Source organism: Triturus cristatus, chromosome 11 (genome assembly GCF_964204655.1).
Source record: "Triturus cristatus chromosome 11, aTriCri1.1, whole genome shotgun sequence".
NCBI classification, from domain to species: domain Eukaryota; kingdom Metazoa; phylum Chordata; class Amphibia; order Caudata; family Salamandridae; genus Triturus; species Triturus cristatus.
This window is the reverse complement of record NC_140594.1, coordinates 828,591,867-828,619,548: the sequence shown is the minus strand read 5'-3', so window position 1 is coordinate 828,619,548 and position 27,682 is coordinate 828,591,867. Positions and strand designations below refer to the sequence as shown.

Here is a 27,682-nt window from a genome sequence, read left to right as displayed (position 1 = left end):
TATTTTGCAAATGAGTCCCTAAACGTGATATTCAATCTTTGCCTGTTTCTTTGTTGGGACAGCACTTGAAAAGGAAGCACTGGCGTGCATGTACCTAGTATCCCTGTGTATCTGCTACTGAGAGGAGACACAGTACGCTCCCACTAAATGGACTGCACCAGTGACGAGAAGTGCAGGTACCACCCCCACCCCCCTTCAACTTAAGGAAGCACAGGTCCTCAGTGCCCGAAAGCACCTGTCCACTCGAAGCACTTGTTGGAAAGGGAAGACGGGTTTGCGTACAGAACCGACCAGATCCTGGCTGTTCCTCTGTTAGCCTTGCCGTGATTGGACGTTAAACCGGATGCCACGAATCCGCGGAGACTACAGCAATGGCGCCCGAGTTCTCGCCTGACACACTTCCACTGCAGTCAAAGAACAATTGTGGGAAATCAAAGCTACAAAAGGAACTCAGGGCGCCAGCAAAGCAGCACAGCACAACGAAGGGCTCAGGTAGCAGGGAGAGACAGGCCTCAATCATGGCAGTGCAACATTTCTTTGTTTAAACGGCTTCACATCGAAGTCTTTATCTTTGGAAACAATGAGCGGGGACAAGCGGCCAGTCTTCCCTCGCAGGTGGCGGGCCCCAAACCTCCAAATGATACTTTCGTTCATCTGGACTAATAACAGGTCTCCTGGTAAACAGAAATCTGATTTTACAGGCCACTGGAGCAGAGAGTATCTCTGGCGAGAAGAATGGATCTCCAAAGCTGTGTTTTATTTCTTCATTAGCGCGCCGTCACGCTGGCCGGGTACTAAACGCAGGGCTGGCTGGGAACTGCGGGGCTAAAGAGGGCATAATGAAGAGGGGCGGGGCCGCCTAATGAAGGCCCCCGGGGCAGTGGAATGGAGACGGTCACCTGGTTTAGGCAACTGGCAAGAATTGATGGCCGCCTGCGAGGGTGCCGGAAAGAGGCCCCTGTTGTTTATGGCACTGCCAGATACGTCAGTGGCAGCATGGCTCAGCGAGCTGAACGTTCCCTACTGCAGCAGGTGACGAGTGCAGCATGGCTCAGCGAGCTGAATGTTCCCTACGGCAGCAGGTGACGAGCGCGACCCGGCCTGCCACTTTAAAAGGTCATTAAACTAAGCCAATTGGGTAATAGTAACAGCTGATGGTTACTGCACACTGCAGAGGTGAATTAATGTACGTTAAATAAAAAGGTTAATTAATCTTATCGAGAGTCACTGACAACTTCTGAGCTTCCTTAGACATTGGTATCTATTTCTCCTCCTCGGAATATTCCCCGTTCATGTGACTTATTGACTGAGAATACAACATTATTAGATTTGTCAATGGGGAAGGAGGTGGGTCTGAAAACGGAATTAATTTTATTATTTAGAGAGTTTTATAAAGTGAGAACAGGATCCAGAGGTATCAGAGCACTGTACAGAAAAAAAGACCGATACAACATGAGCAAAAATAGAGTCTGACATCACCAGTGTGGGTACCGCGAAAATGCACCTACTCCTAGCATCACTGAATTCTATACACAAACTGAGCCGCACTTCTGCCAGGACGTCACTCATGATGTGCAAAGGGCTGGTTAGGCCATCAAGATGCCTTTGCTTGCTCTTGGCAGGATCTATTGCATGGTCAACACACAGCCTGGCACATCCTGCTGAATAAACACCGGTGATGGACAAAGACAAGGCTTGGCCACACCGCGGGAGGGCAGGGGAGGGCAGGCCTCCGTTTTCAGCTGCATGTTTGTGTGTGAGAGAGAGGAGGGGGTTAAACAGACAAATCAAACGGTAAATGAGGAAAACCAATCTCGAGGCCACCTCATGTTTCAAAACTCCTCAGCTGGCAAGACAAGCAACAGTAACCCCCTGCGAGCACACTGCTGTGACAATCAAAGCTGGCCTCAAGGGCATCCAGCGAAATCCTAACACCCCATCCCATGAACACAACTTCCTAATGATGGCCGTGCTAGCTAGTAAGCTGCTGGGACGTCTAGCCATCATCGACAAAAATGACAAAATACAGATTTTAATCTACAAATAAAGGCAACACCTGTATGCAACTTTAGGAAGGCATCATTTATACAAATTCTACACAACTACAGAAAGGCCCTTTACCGGGGAACCTGATGAGCGATTCAGAAAGTGGTAAACTCTCTGCCCTCAAACCTCACATCGAGGAGTCATGTCTTAACTCGGCATAATCTTTCCTGGAGTTCATGATTTCAACACTTGATTATTTTTTTGTCATTTTTGTAAGAAAGTAGTATGAAACCTGATGAAAGTTGATGGAAACTAGGGCTGGTTTAAGGGTGAAAACAGAATAAGCCCCCATGTTTTGGTGCTCACAATGTGTTTATAATTAATGAATATATTCCCCATGAATATCCCCAAATGTCAACTTTTCGCATTTGTAGTCTTCATTCTTTTTTTTAAACTAAACACGTTTTTCAGCGTTTTCTATTTTGTTTCCAGTGAGAAAAGATTCTGCTGGAGATATTACAAAAGGTAGCTGGGCACTGTTCCTCAGCTTGCCACAGAAAGGCCAACTTCTCACTGCTGTAAACTCTGCAGATATGGCTCAGTGAGAACTGCCATTTTCATCACAATTACTTTATACCAGCCAAAATGAGAGCATGCCACTTGACATCAGCACTGCAGTGCTGAAGCTAACCTAAACGAATTATGTAACCATTTGCAATGTTGGCAAGAACTTCAAAGAAGAATTGTTTCCAGATATTTTACACCCACGAGTGTGCCAAAATGACCAACAAGAGAAAAAAGTAACAGTGTTCTGAAACATTGAAGAATTGTGTATAAGAGAGGCTCAGGAGTCTAACCATGCTTCCGCTTTGGGGTTAAAGTACACATTTTAATTTATTTGAAATACCAGGAACAACATGGATAATTTTAACATTAAAATATAATTTGTTTGCATAAAAATACGCCGATTGCGAATGAGAATTACTATTGGATGTATGACGTAACAACGCGAGTCATTACAACGCGTGCAGTTACATCGAGGTCGTTACAACGACTGCGATGTTACTACGCTATGCCATTACAACGCAAGTCTCTACATCGATTTGCGCTAGATGGCGTGCTAACATTAGAAAAGCGTAATTTACTATTCCAACTCCACTCCACTTAACAGTAGGGAAGGTGTTGGGATAGTAAACTACACTATTTGTAATGTAAGCACGCCATCTAGCGCAAGTCGATGTAAAGACTTGCGTTGTAATGGCATCGCGTGGTTACATCGCGTTCGTTGTAACGACCGCGATGTAACAGCATCGCGGTGTACTGACTGCGATGTTAACGATGTTTCCCCCGTGGTCTTACTTCTAACAAGAGAAAAAAGTAACAGTGTTCTGAAACATTGAAGAATTGTGTATAAGAGAGGCTCAGGAGTCTAACCATGCTTCTGCTTTGGGGTTAAAGTACACATTTTAATTTATTTGAAATACCAGGAACAACATGGATAATTTTAACATTAAAATATAATTTGTTTGCATAAAAATACGCCGATTGCGAATGAGAATTACCATTTTGCCAGTTGCCACTTCTTGGGGTCACACTGATGAATTTAAATGAAAGCTGCCTTTACACACAGCTTGAAATGGTCTCAAAGTCCTTGTTAGGCCCTATGGCAAGTCAAACAAAAAAGTAAGGGACATTGCACACAAAAGGAGACATCCCTCACTAAGGATTGATTCTGTGAAATTAGTTGTTAGTTAGTGCAGCAAAGTCTGGTTCTCAGGATTAGAACCCACAGGTTTATCCCTTGTAAATATAAAGGAAAACTTACGAGTGCAAGGCATGGAAGCAGGGTCGTTTTCGGCTCTGAAATAGCCGCGGTCACAGGTGCAGGACTTCGAGCCTTCGCGGATGGAGTAGCTGTGTGGAGGGCATTTGGCACAGATGGTGTCTGCTGAGTGGGCCTTGTAGTATCCAATTTTACAGGCTGGAAAGAGAAAAGGAATGGAAGCCGTTATTTACACAGCACACAGTAATAAAATCAGACCTTGCAATATCAACTAAAGCAAGAGGAGACACAACCACATTTATAACAATCAGGGTCCTTTTAATAAGGAAGGAGAAATGGGCCTACTACAAACAAATCGCTAAGTGTCTTTGTTCTGCTTCAAGAGCTTCAGACACTCAGTTGAACAAATCCATAGCTTTGTGTGCAGGGACATGAGTAGCTACGAGCAATAGATGCAAACAGCAAAATGGTTTCTACTGACTCCTATTTCCATCCTATATCAAGCCGCTATACAACTCGGAAAATGGATTTCTGTTATGGAGCAAAGCCCAAGGAGAAATAGAAGCTACATATGCTTCCAAGGAAAACAATATGCTCCTTTCCTGGCATCGCATCTAGGAAAGTGTGCACACCCACGCCCACACAGAAAAAAAGGCAAATATACATATGTCAAGCAAACAGCACATCTTCCACCTGAAGACTGACTACACCAAGCTGAATCACCTGACGTTCTGTCTTTGTCCTTTTTGTACATGGTCTTAACAAAGATCTAACATGATTTTATGTCAGTGTTCATAAGGCCCACAATGCACAAATGTTGATGAACGATTCGGAGAGCGCAAGGGAAGCACTGGTTAAGAGCTCAAGAGTATCGCCTTTGGTGTGCCATGACACAATGTGTGAGAAACAAATTTGGCAAGGATAGAAAATATATCATGCAAATTTTGACATTTTATAGGATAACATGCAAATACTGAAGAAGGCAAGAAAGGATATCCACAGTGGCCGAAACATGTCATTTGCAATTTTTATTTCTGCTGAAAATTATGACTCAGTGTGGTTCCCCTTTCATGAACTGAGAAGCCACACTTTCATCTGGTGTGTTATCTGCCATTAAACAAATAGTGCGGCAAAACTGAGCATGCTATCAAGGAAAATAAAATTGAGCCTGAGCCACTCCCGCTTGAGGTTTACCTTTAATTTACTAAGCTGGAAAAACATTCCCTGCAATATTTGTAGGCTCAATGGATCTACTTCTCTCAAAGTGGAAATTAGAAGGTAACATGAGTAATACATGCTTACTGTCAAGACTAAAGAGCTTTCAGTTAAAATGTGACTGCAGCCCCTTTGCCTCCTCTGCTATAAGTTTAGTTTGGTCTGTTATCGTTTTGCTGAGTGCCTTCCATACCTCGCTGATCCTTTAGAAAGCTCTGGAACCGTTGCTTTGCTGACAATCCCCTGTTTTATAAGCATGTGTCTCTATGTGGGACCTCTCTGCCTTCCTGACCATGTTTGTTGATTCATCAAAGTACTTTGATACTGGGGTAGAGGAAGTGAAAACATCTCCCTTCAGAATCCCAGGGACATTCCAGGATTGAACCCTAGTCGCACTTTTAGCTCCTCCATAGCCCCAAATTTGCTGTTAAGGGGCCTGGAAGAAGGGCACGGAGTCTAAAACCAAATGAAGCAAACATGGCTCATTGAGCCCTTCCCACTTTATGAGCCTGATGGTGACTTCGCGCCCCCTGAGGATAGATGGTAGCAAGGACAGTGTCACAGTACCCCATAATAGACAATCATATTCCCGACATTGCCTCAGTGGCTCTGCTTTCAGATTCAGATAGGACGGGCCCTACCAACTGTAGTCTGTTTTCAAAAAGCAGCAGCGCGCCTAAACCATCTGTGGCAAACATGTACTAACGTAATATTGGTGTATTAGGCAGCAAACATAGACACGCAGACTACCCGTCTCTCCTTATATAACTGGATGGTCCAACAGAGAAGAGGGAAACTGGGGTTACAGAACCTTCATCTCACCTCCCTACCACCTACCTTTAGGGTGGATGGTACAGTACACAGGAGCTACAAAGCCCCGCTGCCCTATTCCGGCTGCTACACTCATTTCAGCTGTAGCAGAAACGTGTCTGCAGTGATTGAGTGATTCCCTGCTGGAGGCCAGGATGCTCCACTGCGAGAACATGTGGCTTGCAGGACATTCTTCACAGCCTCTATCCATTACCAGAAGCATAGGCCTCAGATGTGAGCTGCACTAACCACATGCTCAGCAACCAGATCAGATGACAGAGAAAGAAGAGCCGTCAACACAGCAGGAACAATTCTGAGACTAAGTGTCCACGATAAAACAGCTGGCGAGCCAGGCAATTATTCAGGAGCAGAAGACAGTCATTGATGTCAAGCACCGAAACATGTCTACCCTGTTTTCTACATACTACCCTCTTAGACGACAAGGCGGTATTGATTAGACTGGACAGCAACCATCTCATTCATTCAGTTTGTCTTAATGACACATACACTGAAATATAACAAGTACGTGGCATCCTTAGATCACAACTCTCAGCTTCATCTATCAAAGGCAGTTCGTCAATACCAGTGCTCTACCACAATATTGTGTTCGAAATATTGCCCTACAGAAAAATTGCTTCCACTACATTGACTAGCACTATATTGTCATGGTAACTGGCTAGTGAGTTAAATATAGTAAATATATTCTTACCTTGAGACCTAGTGGTAGACCAATGTAGTGGTTGCGATCTTTTGGTGGGTCAATATTTCCACCATGGTATAAGGACATACAACTGTCAAAGCCAATTTGTCCTCCATTGTTGCCTCGCTACCCAACCATTGAAGATCTTTCAGCACAGCTCGTACTTTCTTAAATACGGATATCACTTTGCATATTCCTCAAACCAAGGCCCAACCATTTCCCTGCCGTGCTTTACCCTTACCCCAACACCAGCTCAGAGTCAAAGGATGACGTGGCGTCCAACACCCTCTTTTTAACTTCCAGCTGATTGATCAGTGGCGGACTATTTCTAATATTATTATAAAGTTTAATATCATTACAAGGTGTCACCCAACCATGCTATATCTCACCCGCTCTTTCTTCTCCATCTTAGGTTCCACCCCTGTGTGTGGTTATTTCAAAGGCACACCCTCCCTCCACAGTGGCCTTCTTCCCGACTCAGCATATGGCTTGCCAGACACGGCCCCTGTGACTGAGAACAAACCCATAACCAGGATCACGGCTATATGGGCTGTACAGCCGACGCCTCAGAGCCCTGTGGTGTAAATGATCTTACACCAACCAATAACTGTTTGGGAAAAGCAGATATTTTCGAAAATCCAATGTAAATGTGACAACAGTGCAAAAGCATTAACAGCGTAAGTGTTGAAACGTGTGCAAACTGCATTTTCACCCACTTAACACTTATTTCAATTAGGCGATGAACATTAACTGTGGTCACTCCTCTGTTTTCAGGGCACTTACCACCAAATTTGCCCAACTTCCTAGTCAAAACATGAGCAAAATCTATTTCTGTACGCTATTCCCCATTTTTTAGCGAAGATGTGTTAACCGTGCACTAAAACACACCTGATAAACATTGCAAACTTTATTTGTTCGGTTGTGTTTTTGCACGTTAATACACAACGTTCTAAATGGCCAAATAATGGCCTTATTTACTCTGTGCAGGCACAAGCGGGCCTATAGGAAATGTACTTGCTGTACAGTGTTTACACTGCCTTATATACTAAAGGAAATATGAGGTGGAACCGTGTATCCCACAAACATATAGCCACTCCACAATGTGCATGTTAGAAAAAATGTTGTACGAACTATAACTTGTGAACAATCAGTTCTGACCAGAAGAATGCCTGTCCCTGTGCAAGCCTTGTGCAGTTCGCACAAGAACCTCCACTCTCACTTTCCCCTCACTGTACATATGAATCTTAAAGTGAACACGTTTTTGCTAATATTTATGGACAGCATGTGAATCCAGAAAAGATTTAACACTGCAAAACACACAATTAGATTAGGTTCCGCTTGCAAGGTGCTGCCCGGCTTCACTTGCAGCAGCCTCGGGGGGTGCGATTAAAACCAGACACCGAAGCACAGCAGAAAAGACACGCTCGGTTCAAGCCCAGAAGCCCCTGCAGCAAACCCAACTAGTCCCTTAACACAAATACTAATTCTCTCGATGCAGCTTGCAACTCCTGTCAGCAACAGCGAAGAACAGCTTGTGTACAATGGGCAATTCTGCCGGCACGCAGGCCAAAAGCAGCAGAAGGGTCCCCTGCATCTGCGTCGCAGAACTCAAAGAAGAGCTCAGCAAACGCCTTATGCGCCGGAGTCTGAAACATGTTTTGTTTTATAAAAATGCACAAACTGCCAATCTTCAAAAGAAAAGAAAAAATAGTAACTATAGGAGCCGCTTCAAAGGTGAGGTGTCCGCAGCAGCAGGTTTTAGATCAGAAACGCATGGAAAGATGGACAATCTGCTAAAAAGAAAAGGTTTCAGCTGGAACTCATTCTGTTCAAATGAATAGATAATTTGTATCAAAGAGGGACAAAACATGTTTGTCGGTTTATAACATTCCTAATATTGTCTAAAGGGGAACACATGAGGGGGTAACAACAATGTTTGATGTCTGATCAAAGTCTGGTGTCCTCGCCAGCAGTGTCAGATAAGCCCTCTGTATCTGGCCTTCAAAAGAGCAACGTCTGATCCGTGCCAACCCTTGCGTCATCCAACGCGCAATGGCGGATTGGATACACCGCTCTTGTAACCACCCACGCAATGTATGACTGCGTCTTCTTATAAATCACCAGCAGGTGTGTTCATCAGGAAACCTTTCCCATCATCTCTTCGTGCGCACGACTGCTGCTAGGAGTAGTTGGGTTTACGTCCTTCACCTTTAGGGTGCTTTGACCGCAACAAATCCAATGCCTGGTGGACTTGATTTTGAATCATGTGGCGTGAACGAGAACCACGTATATATCTGCTACTATTAAGTGAAAGCAGGAAGAAGGAAAAAGAAGAAGTGAGCTGGCAGGGGGCAAAGGTCGAGCTTGGCTCTGTGTCACTCCACACTTTGTCATGAAGAGGCTGAGACAGGCTCTTCTGCGAGCCCTCTAATAAGCACATCTTTCAACCAGCTGCTGCTGCGTCCTGGTGGACCTCAGACACGCCCCCTGGAGCCTCTCAAACATAGAACTCCTGTGAGCATGCAGCAAACAAGAAGGTGATGGAAAGACTGAAAGAGTTCATCTCAGCCACTACCGTCACTCAGGGTCCAGCCAATCCAGACTGAGACGCCCATACGCAAAGCAGCCTTGGTCCTGTCGCAGTACGAACAGTCTAGACCAGGTCCCCTCCAGCGGGGAACATAAGTGACCCAGACAGGGCTCAGGCCGCATCAGCGAGGTGCAGCTCGAGACCTGTGCCACAGTGCGGTCTGGACCCTTGTCTCCCTCCCTCTGTCGACTATGCAGCAGATTTTAATTATGCTCTGTAAATATTCACTCAAAACCTCCAACCTCAGACCTCTGTGCGTTTTGTAAGCACAATATTTCCTTCACTGACACGTTTTGTACAGTGGCACCTGTGTGGCCCTTCTCTGTACTGACTTTTCTTCCCTGACATAAGTTATGGAGTTGACCAGAAACTCGGGCATAACTTTAAACTCTAGTGAGAAGAATTTAAAAAAATGCGCACGTGCAATTTAGGCTTGAAAAGTTGAAGGTCCGAGCCCATGAATATTCCCCTAGATACCAACTTTAGAGAGTGGAAATACAAGCTGAGATAAAAATGAATCAAGAAGTATGTGGGTAGGGAGTGGGGTTCTTCAACAGAATTGTCAAGATGGAATTCTGATGCCCCCGCCCCTCCCCCCTCACAGGGCAGTCTTTGCAGCATACTTAAAGCAATCCTCGCTTCTCCTCTTCTGGAGGGGATTTGTTGGAGGGATGCGATGTGAATAGCGCTCCTGCGCCGCTTTAGAAAGATGCCATTGTCGGAAGATTAGTTCACATGTGCAATATCGCCTTTGAATCGAGTTTCTTCAGCGTCGCTTTAATTAGTTCTTTTTTTAAGTGCCTCGCCTTCTTTTCAGCCTGCTCGGATCACGCACACACGCGGGTGTCTCGTTATTCAACCGACCAACAAAAAGTGCGTGTCCGCAAAACTCGGCTTCAGGTTGATGCTGTCTTTGTCTGGCAGGAGAGAGTTCTTGTCCGTCGACTCGGCTGCGTCCTTCGCCTCCTGGCCTGTCGTCTCCATTGTTAAAGTTTCTCTCAGTTTCACACAGAAGACAATTTTGCGCTGGTATGCGCTCGCTTTACACCAAGAATTTGCATGTTGAAATGGTCTGCACAGGCAACTTTTTACATTCTTATACTTTCTGGTTATTCCTTTAATTATATACGTGGATGAGCAGTTTACTGCCATTTACAGTAACTTTGACCCACAGAGTCATTCCACGCTGACCCTCTGCTCCCAGGACACTGTGGGAAAAGCACTGGCAGCGACAACAATAACACTTCTACATTCCTGGCTGTTTCCTTCCTTTTGATGTCGCTGTGGTTTCTTTGCGACGGGAGTTCATGTGATAATTATAGTTTGGAAACATGTGCACGGGCATTTTGTTGAGCACTCTGACCCCCAGGCCGTGACCACACCAATGTCTCTGCGTCTGCAGACCTTCCTTGCTCCAAATGTTGGTCCGGCTTGTCTGGTGGTTGGTTCTGAGCTGGGAGTTGCACACAGAGGACGCTCCTTTCTCTGAGCCGTGAACAGAGTAAAGCCGACCCTGGGCTCTCGGTCTCGAGGCGGACAATGCAATTCCGGATCACTGCTGGAACAAGTGGAATTGCTTTGCCGGGCAAAGGGAGGGGGACATAATAGGATTTTAAAACAGAAATAAAGACGAGGCTTCTTCTGAAATTAAATTCCTCCGTCCCAGTGTAATTATTCACGTCCGTGTCCCCTAACGGGTCACAAAGTACAAGCAGGTCCCAGAAACTGGAATACTGGGGAAGGGGGGGGGGGGGCAAACCTTCTCCCCACCCGTTCAATAATTTATCAGAATCCCGTGAAACACTTGGACCTCACAGTGTGAAGTGTTGTGTGGTTCTGATTAATGTGCATTTGGGCACATGGCCCACCCTCTCCCTCTTTTGCCCGCCTCAAACAGGCCTCCCTGGAAAGTCAAAGCACCCCTCGCTTTCGGGCCATGTTTCTGACCCCCACTAAAGATGATTCAACAGTGAACCGAAGTCTTGCTCTAAGGTTTTTTTTATTTTTTTTATTTATTTGAGTTTTATATAGCGCTGGCTAGACCCAAGGCTATCAAAGTGCTTTACATGTTTTGCGAATAAATTTACAAAAAGTACTTGATGAAAGTCAAGTGGGATACGCAAACAGTGATATAGAATTTTTTTTACGTGTGGATAACTCGGATGTTGTAATGTATTTCGGGGAGTTTTTCTGCTCACTCTATTAAGAATTTGTTCAGGCAAATCAAGGTATGGGGGATCCTGCAAGAGATGGACAGCTTAACTCTTTTAAAGGATATTTTAGTCCTCACTGTCCATGCTCTTATTAAATAAAAAACAAAGTAACGGTAACTCGAAAATGAAAAATGTATATTGGCATTCCATCGACACACTTGATGCTGTCAGCAACACAAATACACCAGGCCTCTAAAAACAGGCACAGAGAATACCCCAAGGAGGCAGCAGTGTCTTTTGAAAAGACTGGGTTCACGTCAGGGCCAAACAGGGCCATTGAGTCGCCGACAGCATCGAGCCCGCCTCCAGGCGTGCCACACATCGACAAGGGGCAAAGCACGGCTATCTCGACCGAATAATGTCGCTATTTGTTTTCGAATCACAATTCTGAAATACCTGTTGAACGGGCCTGTCAGTGTCTGCAGAAGCGTGCTGTGCGAACTGATCCGGGATCCGCAGGGCCACACAACCAAATCACATAGCCCGAGGCCAGCCACCACAAACACTCCCGGAGCTACGGAAAGCGCTGACGGACACACAGATCGGTATCTTAACTCTGCTGCTCGGTGCGAGCTGTCTACATGAATGCACAACTTGCTTCATACAGCAGTTCTGAGATGTTTCAGTGCTGGAGATAACGGAAGGTACTCGTATCCAATTTAATGGGACTCAGTATACCCACCTCGGAAGGATGAAAGGCTGCATTGGCCCTACCATGATTCGGCTCGTGACCTGCAGATGACTGCATATCTTTAACTCACTGAGCCATTCTGCCAGCATAAGAATACCGACATTCTGCTTCCCAGGCTTGCGTGTGGGGGAGGGAGTGGGAACTAAAGTCGCCCGACAACTCTGTCTGTACCCCAGAAACAACAAGAAGGGTACAAAGGCAACGTGATGAACCCAAGTTGTCCTTCAATTATAAAAGGGATTTACCTGCACAACCCAACAGTGCAGCCACCACCCGCTGCACCCCAGTGGCATCGCTGCCGCTCTAACAGGCTCATGCCCAAGCACACCACTCGCTAAACCTGGCATTATGAAGTTTAATATCATTATACGGTGTCCCCCAACGGCTGGCATCAGCCCAGGCTTCAGGGAAAAATCCCTTCACCACATGCCACCAGCATGAAACTGGCAGCAGATAAACATTGCTATATAATTCTTTCTGCAGTAGTGTTTGCACTGCACTTGCTGGTATCAGTAAACACTTTAAACACCAGAGGAGTGCATAGACTATGCCATGCCTCTACATTGTTGATCCCTTGCAAAGGGCGTTTCTGTGGCCTTTCACTTCACTGCAAAACTACCACGTGGTTTCTCAGCCTAAGCAAAGTCTATTGATACTCTAGTGTTTGGAGCCCAGTTGCCTCCTAGTGAAAAGCATTACTCAATACAATTTACAACAGCTTTGCATTTCCTGGGGATGCCTCTTTCCTCCTCCTCTTTCAACGCGCCACACACTGAGAAGGCCTTGTGAAATTGGGTGGTCTTTCAGGGGGCGACCTGGGCGCGGGCAGGCCTCATAATTCAGGATGGCGTTTTTATGGTGGTCGTTTGCTTATTGATTACAAGCTTCCAAAAACGTCTACAACTGCCCACCCTGGCAACCTGGCTTCAGGAGCAAAAAGGCACACTAGTAGAAGGATTGCACAGGACCAAAGTCCAGCTAAGACAAAAAACACATACCCACTGACTGCTGCGAAAAAAGCACCCGGGATAGCAGCCAAAGTAGAGTACAGCCTTGTTGAAAAGTAATTTCAGGTAATAGCTCAGCATATCTGCAAATAGTTCCAGCTCAGCATCTCTACAACAATCATTAACCCGCCTGGGAGTTTATTAATCAGAACTGGCTCCCAGAAACCAGTCTGCATTACAGCAGGGATGTTAATTACCTCTGACAATTAGGTGCGGGCAATACCTTTTGGATAAGTTGCTTCCATCTGAGCTGGCCTCTGATGCAGCAGACAAGGTAGTCTACATAAAGTATTGATTCATTACACATTAGAGGATTATAAGCAATATCACAACTTGGTGTACAACCAGAAAAAATTATCTGCTATTTCGCACTTTTACGTTTCTATAAACTGCGGCATATATATACACACATGGGTATATATATAAAAAATACAAAAAAAGTGAATCTGACCTTGTGTAATGTAATCTGGTGCTCATGTAAAGCTCTCTAATGCCCTTGAGCCAAGTTCACGCTATATGAAAACAACGAAAAAAATACAATACACAGATACACGTCTGTGTATGTGAGTGTGTGTGTGTGTGTGTGTGTGTGTATTGTGTTTTTTTTTTCGAAGTTTTCATATAGCATGAACTTGGCTCAAAGGCATTGGAGAGTTTTCCATGAAGACCAGATTATGTTACACAAGGTCAGGTTCAGTTTTTATCTTTATTTTTTGGGTTCAGGCAGATTAAGTGATTTGCCCAGAATCTCAGGATGTTGAGTTGATGCCCGTACTCAAACGTGGTTTCTCAGTTCCTAAGTCAGTAGCTCTGGCCTTTAGGCCACACCCCTCCCCCTGTACATGGCCAGACCCAACAGTGTGCTAGTTAAGTATTCATGAATCATGATGCATTGTCTTTACTACATATTCATACAATGTTGTTTTAGGCTTGAATGAATGGTTGACCATAAAAGTATGCATTTCTTGATCAGGCATTAAAAACAAATTGAATGGGATTCTGTAATAGAGCGTGGCTATTCCGTCAGTTGTCGCGTGTCGGTGGAATCCCTGCACTTTCATAGCTGATTCCGCGCCACCCACAAAACCCATGTTGCCTCCTCCAGAATCACCTTAAGGAGGGCCAGGACTTGGAGAGTGGGAAGTCTGGCTACTGGGAGGGTTCAACGGGATGTAGCTTTGAGAATGGGGGACGACGAAAGACAGTGACAAGGAGTAGATGGGTAACCTGCAACTGGAAAGAAGGAATATTCTGACATCATAGTAGGAACGGGTTTATCTTAATGGAATGAGGACCAAGGAGCTAGAGGTCCAGATCTGGGATTATTAAGGAAGATTTGAAGATGAATGAGATGGCGACGGGATGGAGGTGCTTGGAGATTATAATACGTGTCGCTTCGAAGCAAAACGTAAGAGAACTTTTTATCATTGTGTAAAACAGACGGTTGGGCATGAGTAGGAGGGATGTTGTAATGGAGGCTAGGCATAGGCGGAAGTCTGTGGTTCTGGAATAGAAAGAGACTGATACTGTGGGACATGCTGGACCGCTTCGAGGAGTTCTAAGATGCAATAGAGAAAGTTTCACTTTCCAATGGAAGGTGATCACAATACGTACATTTATTTATTTGTAAGTTATATATAGCGCTAGCTAGGCCCGAAGGTGTCAGAGTGTTTACATGGTGGTGAGCGAATCCAGTGAATCAGCAACAACATAAACATATGAGGCGAGACTCAATAGACAATAGTACAGAACAGCAGCACAGTAACAGAAACCATGATGACAGATTCAATACATTAAGAAGACTGTGCAAATGTGACTTTTTTGAGGGTCAGATATAGAATGAGAAAAGCAATGAGGCGTGGACTGACCTCAGTGCCACTGAAGAAAACAGCAAGGAATACGGAAAAGGTCTTCTGTCTAACTACCAATCACATCACAGTTAACATGGTAAAGACACCAATGGGGGCAGGGGCTACAGCACCCATTTCCAGAGAACTAGCTCGAGTACCTATCATTTAGCAAGTTCCTAACCTAATTTACCAAAATGGCTTCCATCCCAAGGCTGTTCAGCGTGTTTACAAGTCTTCTGTGCGGAAGAGTAACAAAGGCTGCACTGAAGTCTATGCAGATCCCATCCATCACTCTTTCATTATCTGCTCCCCTGGTCAATCAGTCAAAAGATTCAATTTGATTTGTCTGGCGTGACTTTCCCCTTGTGCCACCACGTACATGAAAGGTTGGACAAGTACAATACAGTGATAAATCATTATCCTTATTTACAGACTACACCCACATTAATGTTCTGTGCTGCAGTTTAGAGATGACTTTCTCAACTAATCACAGGCCTGCCTTGCTGGAGTACACCCGTGTCTGGCAGGGAGAGAGCCTCAGGGCACCCACCCTGTTTTGCATTGCATTGCCCTGCTGGACATAACCCATTCTAATGAATAAAGCACTGCAGTCATTTTAATGATCAGAATTTGGCAGGTCACACATAGCACGTGACCTACAGACTCATGCATCCTCTGTGATCACTAACGTCTCAGGACTTATAATGTATGACTAGTGACAATTCCTGGAGTCATAAATTCACAGAAGGCATTTGTGCGTAAACTGAAGGCAAACATTTTGCATCCCTGACATTCCACGGAGCACCTCAACCGTCTGTAGTTGATGAACTGAGTAACTACAAATTTTGCACAATAACAACACTCACTTCGCACAGGGAGATTTGCGTGTGCAGTACATTGTTATTTGTTCCATACTCTGGTTTCTCTTCAAACCGAATAAATCTTTCGCCTTTTACATTGTTATTTGTTCCGTAGACGCCATAACACTTTGCTTCTACAATAAGGAGTTAGTGGGGCTTTTTTTGTTGCTGAAAATTGTAAATCAGAAATACAAAGACGCACTCTTGTCTGAAACACCAGGTCCGCACCAGGATGCGCTCTACAAAGAGTGATGCCGAGCTTTGGCATTTCCAAGGCAATAATATAGAGCTAGAAAGAACACAGAGCTGGAGGGAGCTGTCAAAAGAGGAAGTAAAGTAAGAAATCAGATGTGCGTCCATATTCATGAGCCGGATATGAGCCCTGACAGTGTCGAATCCCCGCGAGGCGGCATGTCTGGTTCGCTTCTCAGAGGGCGCGGGCACTCTATCACGGAGACATTAAACTGCCCACCTCGGGGTGCAGTGCTCGGTTACAGGTTCGGTGTACTTTGGCAGCCCTCTGCCTTCTGTGTCAAGCTTCCGTTGCTTGGGAAAAGGCAGTGTGCCAGAAAGGCTCGCAGGTAAAGTCCGCCACCCTTTCAAGTCCGCCTGATTTACACTGACGACTTGTGCGAGGGTGAATCTCTCTGCTGGTGACATCATGAATGAGGTCAGTGAATCCTCTTGCACGGCCGCCTTATAACTCACCTTTCGTGGAGCTGATGGGTGAGCATGCCTCATGAGAGGACCCTCATTTCCTGTTGACAATACTGGGTGTCAAATAAACACAATGGATGCTGTGCGTTATTCAGGGGGATATGTATCTCTGATGTCGTGAGACACAACCCATCATGAGAGGAAACAAGCAAGAACGAAAATCTGCAGGCGAACCATATTCCGCTCCAGAATTAGAGGAACGGAGACGGAATGGGTCTCGCCCCCAAATACGAGCAAGTCAACACTAGTTGACATAACTAACATTCCTTGCATCATGGAGACCTTCACATTGGGTTCTTTTATGCTGAAGAACCAGTTCCGTTGAACGCTTTGACAGAATATGTCCACTGCACCTCGCTTCTGCCTGTGAGGCATGCTTTGACTGATTTTCTTCCGACTGTGCTCTATAAAAATGACAATGATGATGAAATGAAATCTGCACTAAAGTTACTGAACCGACGCCTCTCAACTTTTCAGTATCCTATGCCTGCAAGTTCTATTCAGACAGGGTTAAATCAAAATAACAATGGCAGTGAAATCTGAAAAATAAATTGCGAGGATTATAGGTGGAGGCCAGTGGCGGCTGGTATCTATGTAGAGTGGTTGGGCGGACAAATGGGTGGTAGGTAAAAATAAAAACAACTTACCTGCGACAAACCCGACTGTGACCCCTTCCTCGCTGCACGTCTTCCTCCTGCAGCATGAGCCCATGAGAAGTGTCTTAACCAATCCTGGTGCTGCTTTCATGATGTGAGAGCAGTGCCATGATTGGAGGGAGTGGCCTTACTCGCCACTCCTAAGGACACTGGAGCCCTGCACTTACTCTTTCTAACCTAGTATTCTTAAGAAAGCCGGGTTAGAGGTTTCAAAATGCGGATGCATAAGCTGGAACCAACTTTATTACAATTTTATTTTTCAATTCTGGGGCATTTTAACCAGTTGGGTGATGATGCTCCTCTGCTCAAACGGAGGGGCCGCCCCTGGTAGGGGCTTGAGGGAAGACAACAGTCCAAGCAAAATCTAAAGAAAAAAAAGTAATTTTAAATATGGCGTGTGAAATAGTGTGTACACTTTGTGCCAGACTGAAGCAAACTGGTGCTGCAGCAAATGCCTCAATGTGGTCAATGCCTACAGAGAGCTAGGTGTGACAAGCTTGTTGGTTTCCAAGGAGCTACAGTTTTCAAAGGCTGGCATGGTCACAACAACACAAGAAGCCTTTCTTTAAATGAATTGGAAATTAAACATTGGTGCTCGATTAACCATTTTTTTGAGACGTGCTGTGCCAGGGAGATTGCTTCCTGAACTTTCCACTAACATTTAGTGCCTAGCGCACGGAGAACCAAATGATAAACGTTTTTCTTTTTAGTTTGTAAGTCAATTTCCAGACTTGCAAGATAGCGGTCATGTTGCGAAACACACCATGCACTATTTTTATATCGTTTTGGGTCTCCTGTAAGAAATCTGCCCTCCATATCAGCAAACACAGCGAACGCTGCTGTGTAATTGACTCAAGACCAGCTTGGCCAAACACTGTGCTGGAAAACGTTTATTTGTCCTTCTGTGAAGGATTTGGCCTTCATCTGCTTCCTCAGACTACACCCCAGATAGGTATGAGAGAAGGAAGGTGAAGAGGGACTCTACAGACTGCACTGCAAATGTGTGCACCTTCGAACAGTTAAACGGACTCCGCTATCCTATCCACATTGGACATCATTTTAAGAAACACAAACCTGCTGGCGCATGGTCTGTCCCAAGTAAACAACACACAGCAATGGTAAGTCTTGCTGCAGAAACATGGGGTGCCGAGTTCTTGCAATCGACTCAGTGGTTCTACTAATAAGATCCAAGCAGTGGCTCCTACAGAGCTGGAAGCAGTGCTTAATTTGTAAAATAATCAGTGGCACGGCTCTTGTTAGGAGCCCACTGCAGCTTGCACTGCCCATTGCTTCTACCAGCGCTGCCAATGACAGTACCAACACAACTACTAACCACCATACACCTAGCAGTGTGACAATTCATACTACTGTAGGCCCCTATAGCTATAAGAATGGCCTGTGCCATAGGTATTAGTCATTTTTAATGTATTTCGAATGAATAAACCAATGTTGTTGTGCTGATCTCTAAATTAGGGAAATCTGCTGCATGATGGTGCGGTCTGTTTGAGTACCGTGGTGACAATTAAGCGCTGTTGCTGACAAGTGCAGGTGCTCAGCACCAGAAACCACCGGCTCAAATTAAGCACAGTCTGAAAGTGCCCAGGGTGGTTACCGGATGTGAAATAGCTCAAAAGAAGGCAGAGTGGGTTCATTCAACCATTCAGAAACTGGGCAACCTAAACAGAAGCAGGGATGCAACCATACATGCTGGGTCATATTCAGGTCTTTAAGTGAGATGAAAAAGTGAGGGGGATCTCTAAAAGGGGTGTGGCCTACGTGATTAAGGGCGTGACTGAAACACGTAAACTAAATGTCAGTGCTTCCCATAGTGTGCCACACAAGCAGTATTTTGGTGCCTCTATAAGCTTTCTATTATTGCATATTGCTATTCAACACACCAAGTGCCGTACCCCTAAAACCAGCCAGGACTATTGGCTTTGTTAGTCATCGTTAGCTGTTTAAGATAAACTGCTGTACAAGAGTAATGTGCTACATGGAAAAAAAAATACAAAAAAGCAACATCCTGGAAATAGCTAACACTCTTAGGGAATGCAAGATTATGTAAACATGTGACATATAAACAGGAGCTGACATGGATTACCTTAATGTTTTTAACATACATTGTTCAGAAATCGATCGGTGTTTACCAGTAGTGTTAAGGACAAAAATATCGAGCCCGACAGTAACCCATTTAAATGTCCATTTTTAATTACTACCGAGTCTGAGACCGGAAGGACCCGGCCTACTTAAAGCTTGGTCGTATTTCTTTACCAGACTTTTGCAAGCTCCAGTGGGACCAATCCACCTTAGGGAACTCGTTGCAGTTAACTTTTTTACTTGCCTGCTGAAACCTTTCATTAGGCTCGCGCTAGTTGTTGAGTTAATGTTACGACAAAGGCATACATATTCAAATATTACTCAGCCTTCATCTAAAACGCGATTGTAGGTGGTCATTTTACCTACATGTTGCAACAACATATGTATGCGCAGACATTCATAATTTCCCAACACTGCCACAACAGGGATTTGTGGAAAGCCACTGTTCTGCTTTTATAAAGTGATAGGGTTGTAGCTGATCTAGCTATAATTTATTCTGCCCGGTCTTCATACATTTTCAGGCCATCTCAGAAAATGGTTTAATTTAGAAAAAAACATGTCAAACCGTTTTTTGCCCATTTTTTTAAGAGTTCGATACTAAAAAATTCGTGAAGGGGGGGGTGCCTGTAGATTAAGTTTTCTCAGGAATGTCGCTGGACTACAAGACAAAAGATACAAAGGGGTCATTCATGTGCACTAGCAGCTCTGTGGAACCTGTTTACACCACACTCTCCCTTATCTCCAACTTAAAATGGACTAGGACACCCTCCTTTAGATGCCCTCTACCCCCACCCCCAGTATCCTCCCAGAGTGAAAAGAGAGCCCCGGAGGCAAATGCTGTGATCCTCGGCAAACCCGGGCTAAACTATTCCAGATAAGAGTGTAAGCACACAAGACTCCGAAACAGGCCGCCGTTTGGGTAAATCGAGCTACAACACTGCTGGCAAGGGCAGCCTCATGGCGGCACACTTGCCAGACATGTTAGTAAACCAGCTCTGGTATATTTCACACCCTCACAATATACGGGCGTGCGTGTGCCGCCCAAAGTTTTGTGTCAGCTTTTTTTATGTGAAACACCGCCTACGAAACCAGACAGCACAATTAGGACAGTGTACTGGTGCAAAAACCTAGGGGGGTTGGTTTCAAACTTTCAATCCGAGGCCGTCTCCCAAATGTGACACGTTATTCCATTAAGATGGCGGATCATTAGACTTGACCCTGGTGTCTCCGTCTCAAAGGCATTCACTTATTTTACGCCACATTACAGCCACCAGGCACCACAAGCTCACGGCATTTACATGTGCGACAAGAACCTCCCCCAGACTGCGATCACAATTTTGATGCAAAGAACTGAGTATTGCTGACAATCAAGGACGATAATGTGTACTGCCACGCGGTAGGGCTGGAACGCAAATTTGCAAATAAACACAATTTTGAAAGTTGCTGAAATCGTTTTAAAATGAATTATGTGTTTATCAATACGGCACAGCAAGATCCGTGGGTAACATAAGTAATACCTGATTTTCATTTGGAAGCATAGAGAAAATAGGGAGTGAACGGACACTTAATAAAAGAATAGCTGCTGCTTTCAAAAAGTTAAAAGAATACAAGCAGATAACATGGGGTACTTGTATACTGAGTTTCACCTGTCAGTTTCCAACTTTTCAAGTTTTCCTTTCTTTTTAATTTTTTTTTTTTTAATTAGAAAGGACAAAATATTGTTGCACACATGAACTAGAAGTTCTTTCCTTGGGGCGCCATTTTCCCGACAATCTTGCCCTCGCCCTTGCAATAGTAACAGTGAAGAAGGTGGATGGCCACAGAACTCTCACAGGTGGTTATCTAACAGGTGCAGGGGCGTAGCTAACAATAGTGCAGAAGGTACAGTGGCACCAGGGACAAGGGCATGGAGAGGCCCACTTCACCTCAATTAGTGACTGTCTTTTACTACCAAATCAGTGGATGGGGGCCCTATGCCCTAGCTGGCATTAGGACTTGTGGCACCCTTGCCATGTCACCAAACAGCAGTAAAAGAAATGATCAACGCCAGAACTTGAAGGAAACTGTGTAAAAAGACTTGAGAACATAAACTCAAACTATAACCACCCCCCCTCACTCTACCCTGTATTTATATCAAAAACATTTTATGGGGATTCATTTTAAAGAATATATTCCCGTTTCGGATAACAGAAGGACAGAACGGGTGCGGGCACCATTATTGTTTTTAATAAAATAACTGTTCTCATTATTTTCTTGACAAAACCAACCATTTATATATGCTTGATGGAATAGGTGCCTGTTTGCGGATACAGACTCAAACCTGGCAACTAGAAAGGTGTGCCCAGATGTCTGAGCATCTCACACAGGTACCTGAATATATTCTCTCTTGCGCGGGGGAGTATTGACACAGAAAAGTGAAATCATGTGAGCTGTTACGTTAATTAAATAAGAGATTAAAGTAAACACCAGCATCGTGTAATTCTGCATGGATACATAATTAAGAGTGAAACTGGATGGAACTGGCTTGATTTAAAGAGAGAGAGTCAAGAAAAGGGAAGAATAAAGCAAATAGATTATTAGCTAACATAGCACGCCAATAGCTGCGCAGCCGTAAAGCTCTGTAGGCTGGCCTGCTGCACACAGTAAGTGAGCGTACCTCTTTAGTTTTCAGCCTTTCTTAAGCAACTTCTTCTAAATTAAATTGCCCTAATCTCCTTTAATATTATTGGTTGGCTTATCTACGCTATCTTTCGGAATGCGTGGCCCGAGAGAGCGAGAAGCACTGGTTCCACATGGATCATGCCGTGGCCTGTAGACCCCTTTGGGACTTGTTGTGGCTTCTTAAACACGCTCGACCCCAGAGCACCTACATAGCCATCCCCACCAAAAGAGTCCTTGAAATCGGGCACAAAATTGCTCTCAAGAGAGGCCTTACCACCTTCCCCTCTCCCAACACCGCACAAGTTCACACCCCGGAGTTCACTCTGGCGCTAGAGACCCATCCTTCGTAGATTAGAGGGAGGAGGGCTGTCACACTCTCCGAGATTTATTTGAAGACAACTGGATCAAAACTATTGAGCAATGTAAGCATGACTTCCGGGTCCCGGAGTCATCTAGACTACAATACTACCAACTGAGACACTGGGTGCCCCTACCCTCCAATAACCAAGGGACCGCACATTCACTCATGTCCTTTGGGACTTTGGTTCGGTCCTTCAGTGGAACAAGGGGCTTGATCGCCTGCACCTACAAAGTTCTCCAACACTCAACACCATCCAAGACTCATTCCTATCAAACTCAATGGTACGTTGATATTACAGAGGGAATCTTGCCGAAGCAGCAGAACCAGCTCTGGCAGGATATCCCCAAACTGCATAGAATCATATCCTAACACGTGACGGCATATAAACTGATGGCGCGGTGGTATTATACCCCGGAGAGCTTGCGCACTATTTAACCAACCGCTTGTCCGCTATATTGGAGATGCAATTCAGCAATGGGCGATTTCCTTCTCATCTGGTGATCCTGCCCCCTCATAGCAACCTACTGGAAAGAGGTCCTGAGCCACATCAAAGGGGTGGTGGACTACCCACTCCCTGACTCGTTCAACACAGTGATTCTGGGCATTCGATCTCTGACACTACAATGACAGATGCCAACTGGCGACTCATAATGACCCACATGTTAGATGCAACTTGGCAACTATTTTGCCTCCACCAGAAGAACGCCTCAGCCGCATCGATTACCCAGTGGTTCCAATGCCTTTTGCACATAATTACCATAGAGCTTCTTTCCCACGGGGTATCCCACACCGACAAGAAATCCCCACACAACATGGCAACCTCTGATAATCTACTTCACCCGCTTAGAACACTCTTGCTTTAACCCCTTCGCTGCGGCGCGAATTACGCCGCGGCGCTGGAGGGTTCGGGGTGAGCGCGGTGCCGCCATGCTCGTGACGGAACCACGCCGTCATGAGTCACGGACGAGCTGTGCTCATGACGGCGTGGTTCCGTCACGACTCCGCCCACTCAGTACTTCGCCCGCACAGGCGGGGAAATAGTGCCGCGTGGGCGGAGCGGCTGCAGCATGACGGAACCACGTCGTCATGAGCACACGCCGCCCGTGACTCATGACGGCGTGGTTCCGTCATGAGCGTGGAAGGGGTTAAGTCTCCTAGACTCAAAGCCCTATTTGACTACCACCATCAACGAGATGCCCACTTGCATGCAAAGCAGATGAGCCTACCCAACCGACTAGCACAATCTCAGCCACACGCATAATCTCCCCAATACCTTATCCCGAGAAGGATCTGCACACTGACTTCCTGACAAGGTATCACCAACACATACCTTACGATGACCCTTCCTAAGCTTAGATTTGTTATGTTCCTATCTTACTTTGTTCATCGGATTGGGCATTCCTCCCCTCTTATTTCGTGGTGTATTCAATTGCCAATATTTTTTATAAGTCCAGCCCTAATGTGGCCTTATCGAGGGGCCTGACTTGTATACTTGAGATGGTGCATGTTTGTTATAATGCCCTGCGGATTTCTTTACTCTTGCATCATTTTGAACCATTGTTATGGACCGGATGCATACATGTGTGAAGGCTTTGTTCTTCATGTCTTGGTTTGTTCTCAAAATGTCAATAAAGTGATTTCAAACAAAAAAAGAGGCACATTCAAAAACTTAATATATGGTTTAACTACAAATATGCATACCATTAACTCTTGATTTAAACTTCCATCATTTACCAGTTTTCGAAAAACTTGCGAAAATGGGCCAGATCTTCTACCTTCTAAAGCTGGCAGCCTTTTCTGCAGTTGGGCAGTCTTATGTTTCCCACTCTACAAATTAGAAGAAGCTAACTTTGCTTAAGTGACTGTGGGTGCGGGGTCATATTTGACATGGTTTCTTGACTCTGATCGTCTTCCAAGCATTGCGAAGAGCACTGCTTATGGTGAAGTGCGAACCAGTGATCTAATATGTTTCCTGCCATTTGCCAACCACCCAACGTGATGCATCCCGCTAGTCTAAAGGCCTGAAGCAGCCATCTCCCCTTTAAAGCCATAATTTTGCGATTTAATAGAAGTAAAGCTTTTGGATTCCCCATTCCTAGATTTAAGCCTATACTCCATTTGCCTTCCTACACATCCCATACCTGTAGCCATTCGTGCCCTTGTGATAAATGCTGATCTGGAGGAGTGCCACCTCATTTTGAATGCTTCGGCATTCCTAGCACCTAAAGGCCATACCACATGCGGCCAAGTACCCACAGACAATGCGAGACCACAGCTCCTTGTTAAATTGGCATCAGCTACCCATCATGAGCCAGCAGCGCCAACAAGGGCAGCATGGGACATCTGCGGGTTAATATGTTTCAGTCTCATTGCAGCTCTCTAAAATGAGAGGTGGTATGAAATCCATTCAAATTATTCTCACCCTCTAACTGCTAATGCGCTTCATTGCTAGTGTATTTTATGATAATTGCAGAGTTTTCAAACAGGCAATTAACTTCTGAAATCCAATTTCAATTTACATTTTCGAATAAGTATGGTGAGCCTCCAGCATTGCCGCAGACGCATGGAGGTGGGGATCACTCTGGAAAACATTCATATTTTTCCCAATCTGCCAGCGTTTGAAGATGTCACGCATGAAATTCTAAAGTTCACGTTATTCTGTAAGGTTGGCTGAACTTTCATTGTACGGTAGACTGTGATAGCTACTACGTCATACCACTGCTTTTAACAATGTTGGATCACTTCTGTATACCTTACACCAATTTTTGCTAGAGTGTACAGAAATGTAACAATTAAAAAAAAAGAATTGCGACTAATGGACCCGTTGTATACATCCTTGGGGCAGCACACAGTGGGCATACCAATGGACAATGCGGCAATGCCACAAATGTGAGCGGAGCCTGTTTCACTCGGTGCTGGCCTGACCTTTGAAAATGCAAGCAATGTGTACGCCTTAAACAGGTACCCTCCCAGGGGCCAGATGAACAATCCCAGTGTGTTCGCTAGGTGGACTCCGAACACTGCCCGATTGTCTGCCCCGATCTGAATGGTCCTCTTGAAAGATGGAACAAAGTGATGGACTCGGATTCGAGAATCCTACCCCGCCATCAGATGCCTCGCGCTGTCTGCCATGATCTCTTAACCTCCCAGCTACGGTTGGCACACAGGAATGCTTTAAAAATTAACTGGAGTCTTTGTGGACGTCAATCACCAAGTAACTTCATTTTCCACTGCAGGAATGAAGCGGCCCTGCTTTCTCCCACACTGGAGTCTTGGGTCCTGCTCCTGTTTCTGAAATCAAGGTAATTCCCGGCCTTCGCTTCCACCACCACGGATCCACATTTAACCATCAGCACATTCTGCTTCTTACCCAGGATGTCAACTGCATTTCTAGTGTGAGCAAAATTGGGATATAACAATCACGCAGGCATGAAATTGACATGGCCTCCGGTGCATACCAGGCTTTAATTCACTTGTACAAAATGCAGCCAGCATCTCAGCCCTTAAATGGACTCCCTACCCATTTGCAGTGGCGGCTAGCATGTCCCGAGGGTGGTGAGGCGGGTGAGACATAAAAAATAAAAATTAAAGTTACTTACCTGCGAGCGCAACGTCCTCCTCGATGGTCTTCTCTCCTCGAGGCGGGCGGGCGGGCTCCAAACTCCCAAGCCAATCCTGGGGCTGCTTTCACCAGCATGAGAGCAGCGCCGGATTGGTTGGAGCGGCCTCCATCAGTGCTCAAAAGAGCGTTGGAGGCTTTTGCTTTCTCTAACCCAGCTGTCTTAAGATAGCTGGGTTAGAGAGGTTTACAGTGCGCATGTGTGGCTGGCTGTCGCAAGACGGCCAGCCAAAAGGACATGCACACTTTAAACTGAAAGTGCCCTGCTCTCTCTGCTGCTGCCAGTCAGCACCAGTCCTGCCCCCGTCCTGACGCTCCGTTTGGGACAGGGTACCGAAAAATAAAATGGTAAGATTAACTTCATTACCATTTTATTTTTTGTTTCTGGCGGCATTTCAGTGGGGTGACGTTCGTCCGCTCAAACGGAGGAGCCGCCCCTGTCCAGTTGCCTGTCTAGATCCAGGCTGCTCTCAGGCTTACACTTGGTGTGCATCCAGGCGCCTGGGCACACACTAAAATGCTTGCGAAGAGCAAGCGCATGTGTGCACAAATGACTCCTGTTACAAGACATAAACGCAGTGAATGCAGCAGGGCCTTTTATATATTATTCTCCTGGCCATACTTTGCAGAAAGTCCTTACTGTAATATTGCAATATGGGAAGATGGCTTATGGTTTAAAGGTCACTGTCATGAATCACCATAAACCCTGTATCCGTGGTACCCTCAAGCCTCACCCGAAACTCCCTTCCCTTTAGAGTCAGTTTCAGAAACTCAAATGTAGAATGTGTTGGATCTGCAGCTAGAAAGAAGGCAGCTGTTGTTCTTTGGGAGTAGAGAGTCAGTATATTTTTCATACTGAAAGCAAACATTAGTTCACAAACACTTCCTCGGTGCAAAAGACTGTCTGTGGTCGTTAGTTCCCATGGCTGGCTAATTTCTTTAGCTGGCTCAGTGTCTCTGGAGGCTCTGTTGAACAAGACGTATTTGAAAACGTGTTAAATTCTCATGAGTGTGCTTTGGTTAAAAAATACACATGATTGTGTTCCAGAGCCACACAACTATGCAGAACATGTGCTCATGGTATAACAGTGTAAAGTCATTAAAGTGCAGTACAAATATATCTAGTAGCGGGTCTACAGAATCCCCCCTCCCCTGAATGCATCTCTAGTGTCACGAATGAACAAGGTAAGCAAAGATATATTTTGCATCTACAAACAACCAGGAATGGGCATTTTTTGTCTTTCTTGTTTGTGGTGCACAGATGCAAATCACAACTCAAATCCACCATTTTACTCGGATCCACTTCTGCCTACAACAGGAAAAAAGAGTCAAATGTAGATGCTTATTTACTAGTAGTCAACAAACCGCTGCAAAATGACTGGATTGTGGCCGCTCAGGCACTTAGTGTAGTTCGTGCTAGAAATTCGCACATTTCTCCTGCTCATCTGAGGAGCATCTTTGGGTGGAGGTTTTTTTAGCACAATCTTGCTCCACGGGTGGACTAAAAACCCCTAAGGCTAATTTCTTCACCCAACCCAAAAAAGAACTTGTGATAAACCTCCCCCATACTCCATCTGAATCAGCACCCTTGTATTTTCAGTGAGTGGTGTAGGCGTATTGCAAAGATTACTTCAATTATGCGTATTCTTGTTGCACACTCACTAGATCCAGGTTCTCAAACATATCTGCAGCTCATACAACTGGGAGCGAACATGGCCGTCTGTGATTACGCGATTCCACTTCTCAGGGAAGTAAGAACAAACCTTTGCACTAATATTGTCTGGCACTGGTCAATCAGGTGGGATATCCAGAAATGTCAGAGATTTAGGCCTGGTTAATTGAATAATCCATTGGACTTGTCAGTGC

The 27,682-nt window shown here is 45.2% G+C and overlaps 1 protein-coding gene across 1 annotated transcript in view; it reads right to left on the bottom strand.

Annotated features, from left to right (window-relative positions):
* Positions 1-27,682, bottom strand: part of EPHA4 (EPH receptor A4) — a 147,615-nt gene that overhangs the window by 83,268 nt on the left and 36,665 nt on the right. Inside the window, exon 4 of the mRNA XM_085634582.1 lies at positions 3,812-3,967. Within this exon, the coding sequence (XP_085490708.1) occupies positions 3,812-3,967 (156 nt within the window). The remainder of the gene's footprint in view (positions 1-3,811; positions 3,968-27,682) is intronic.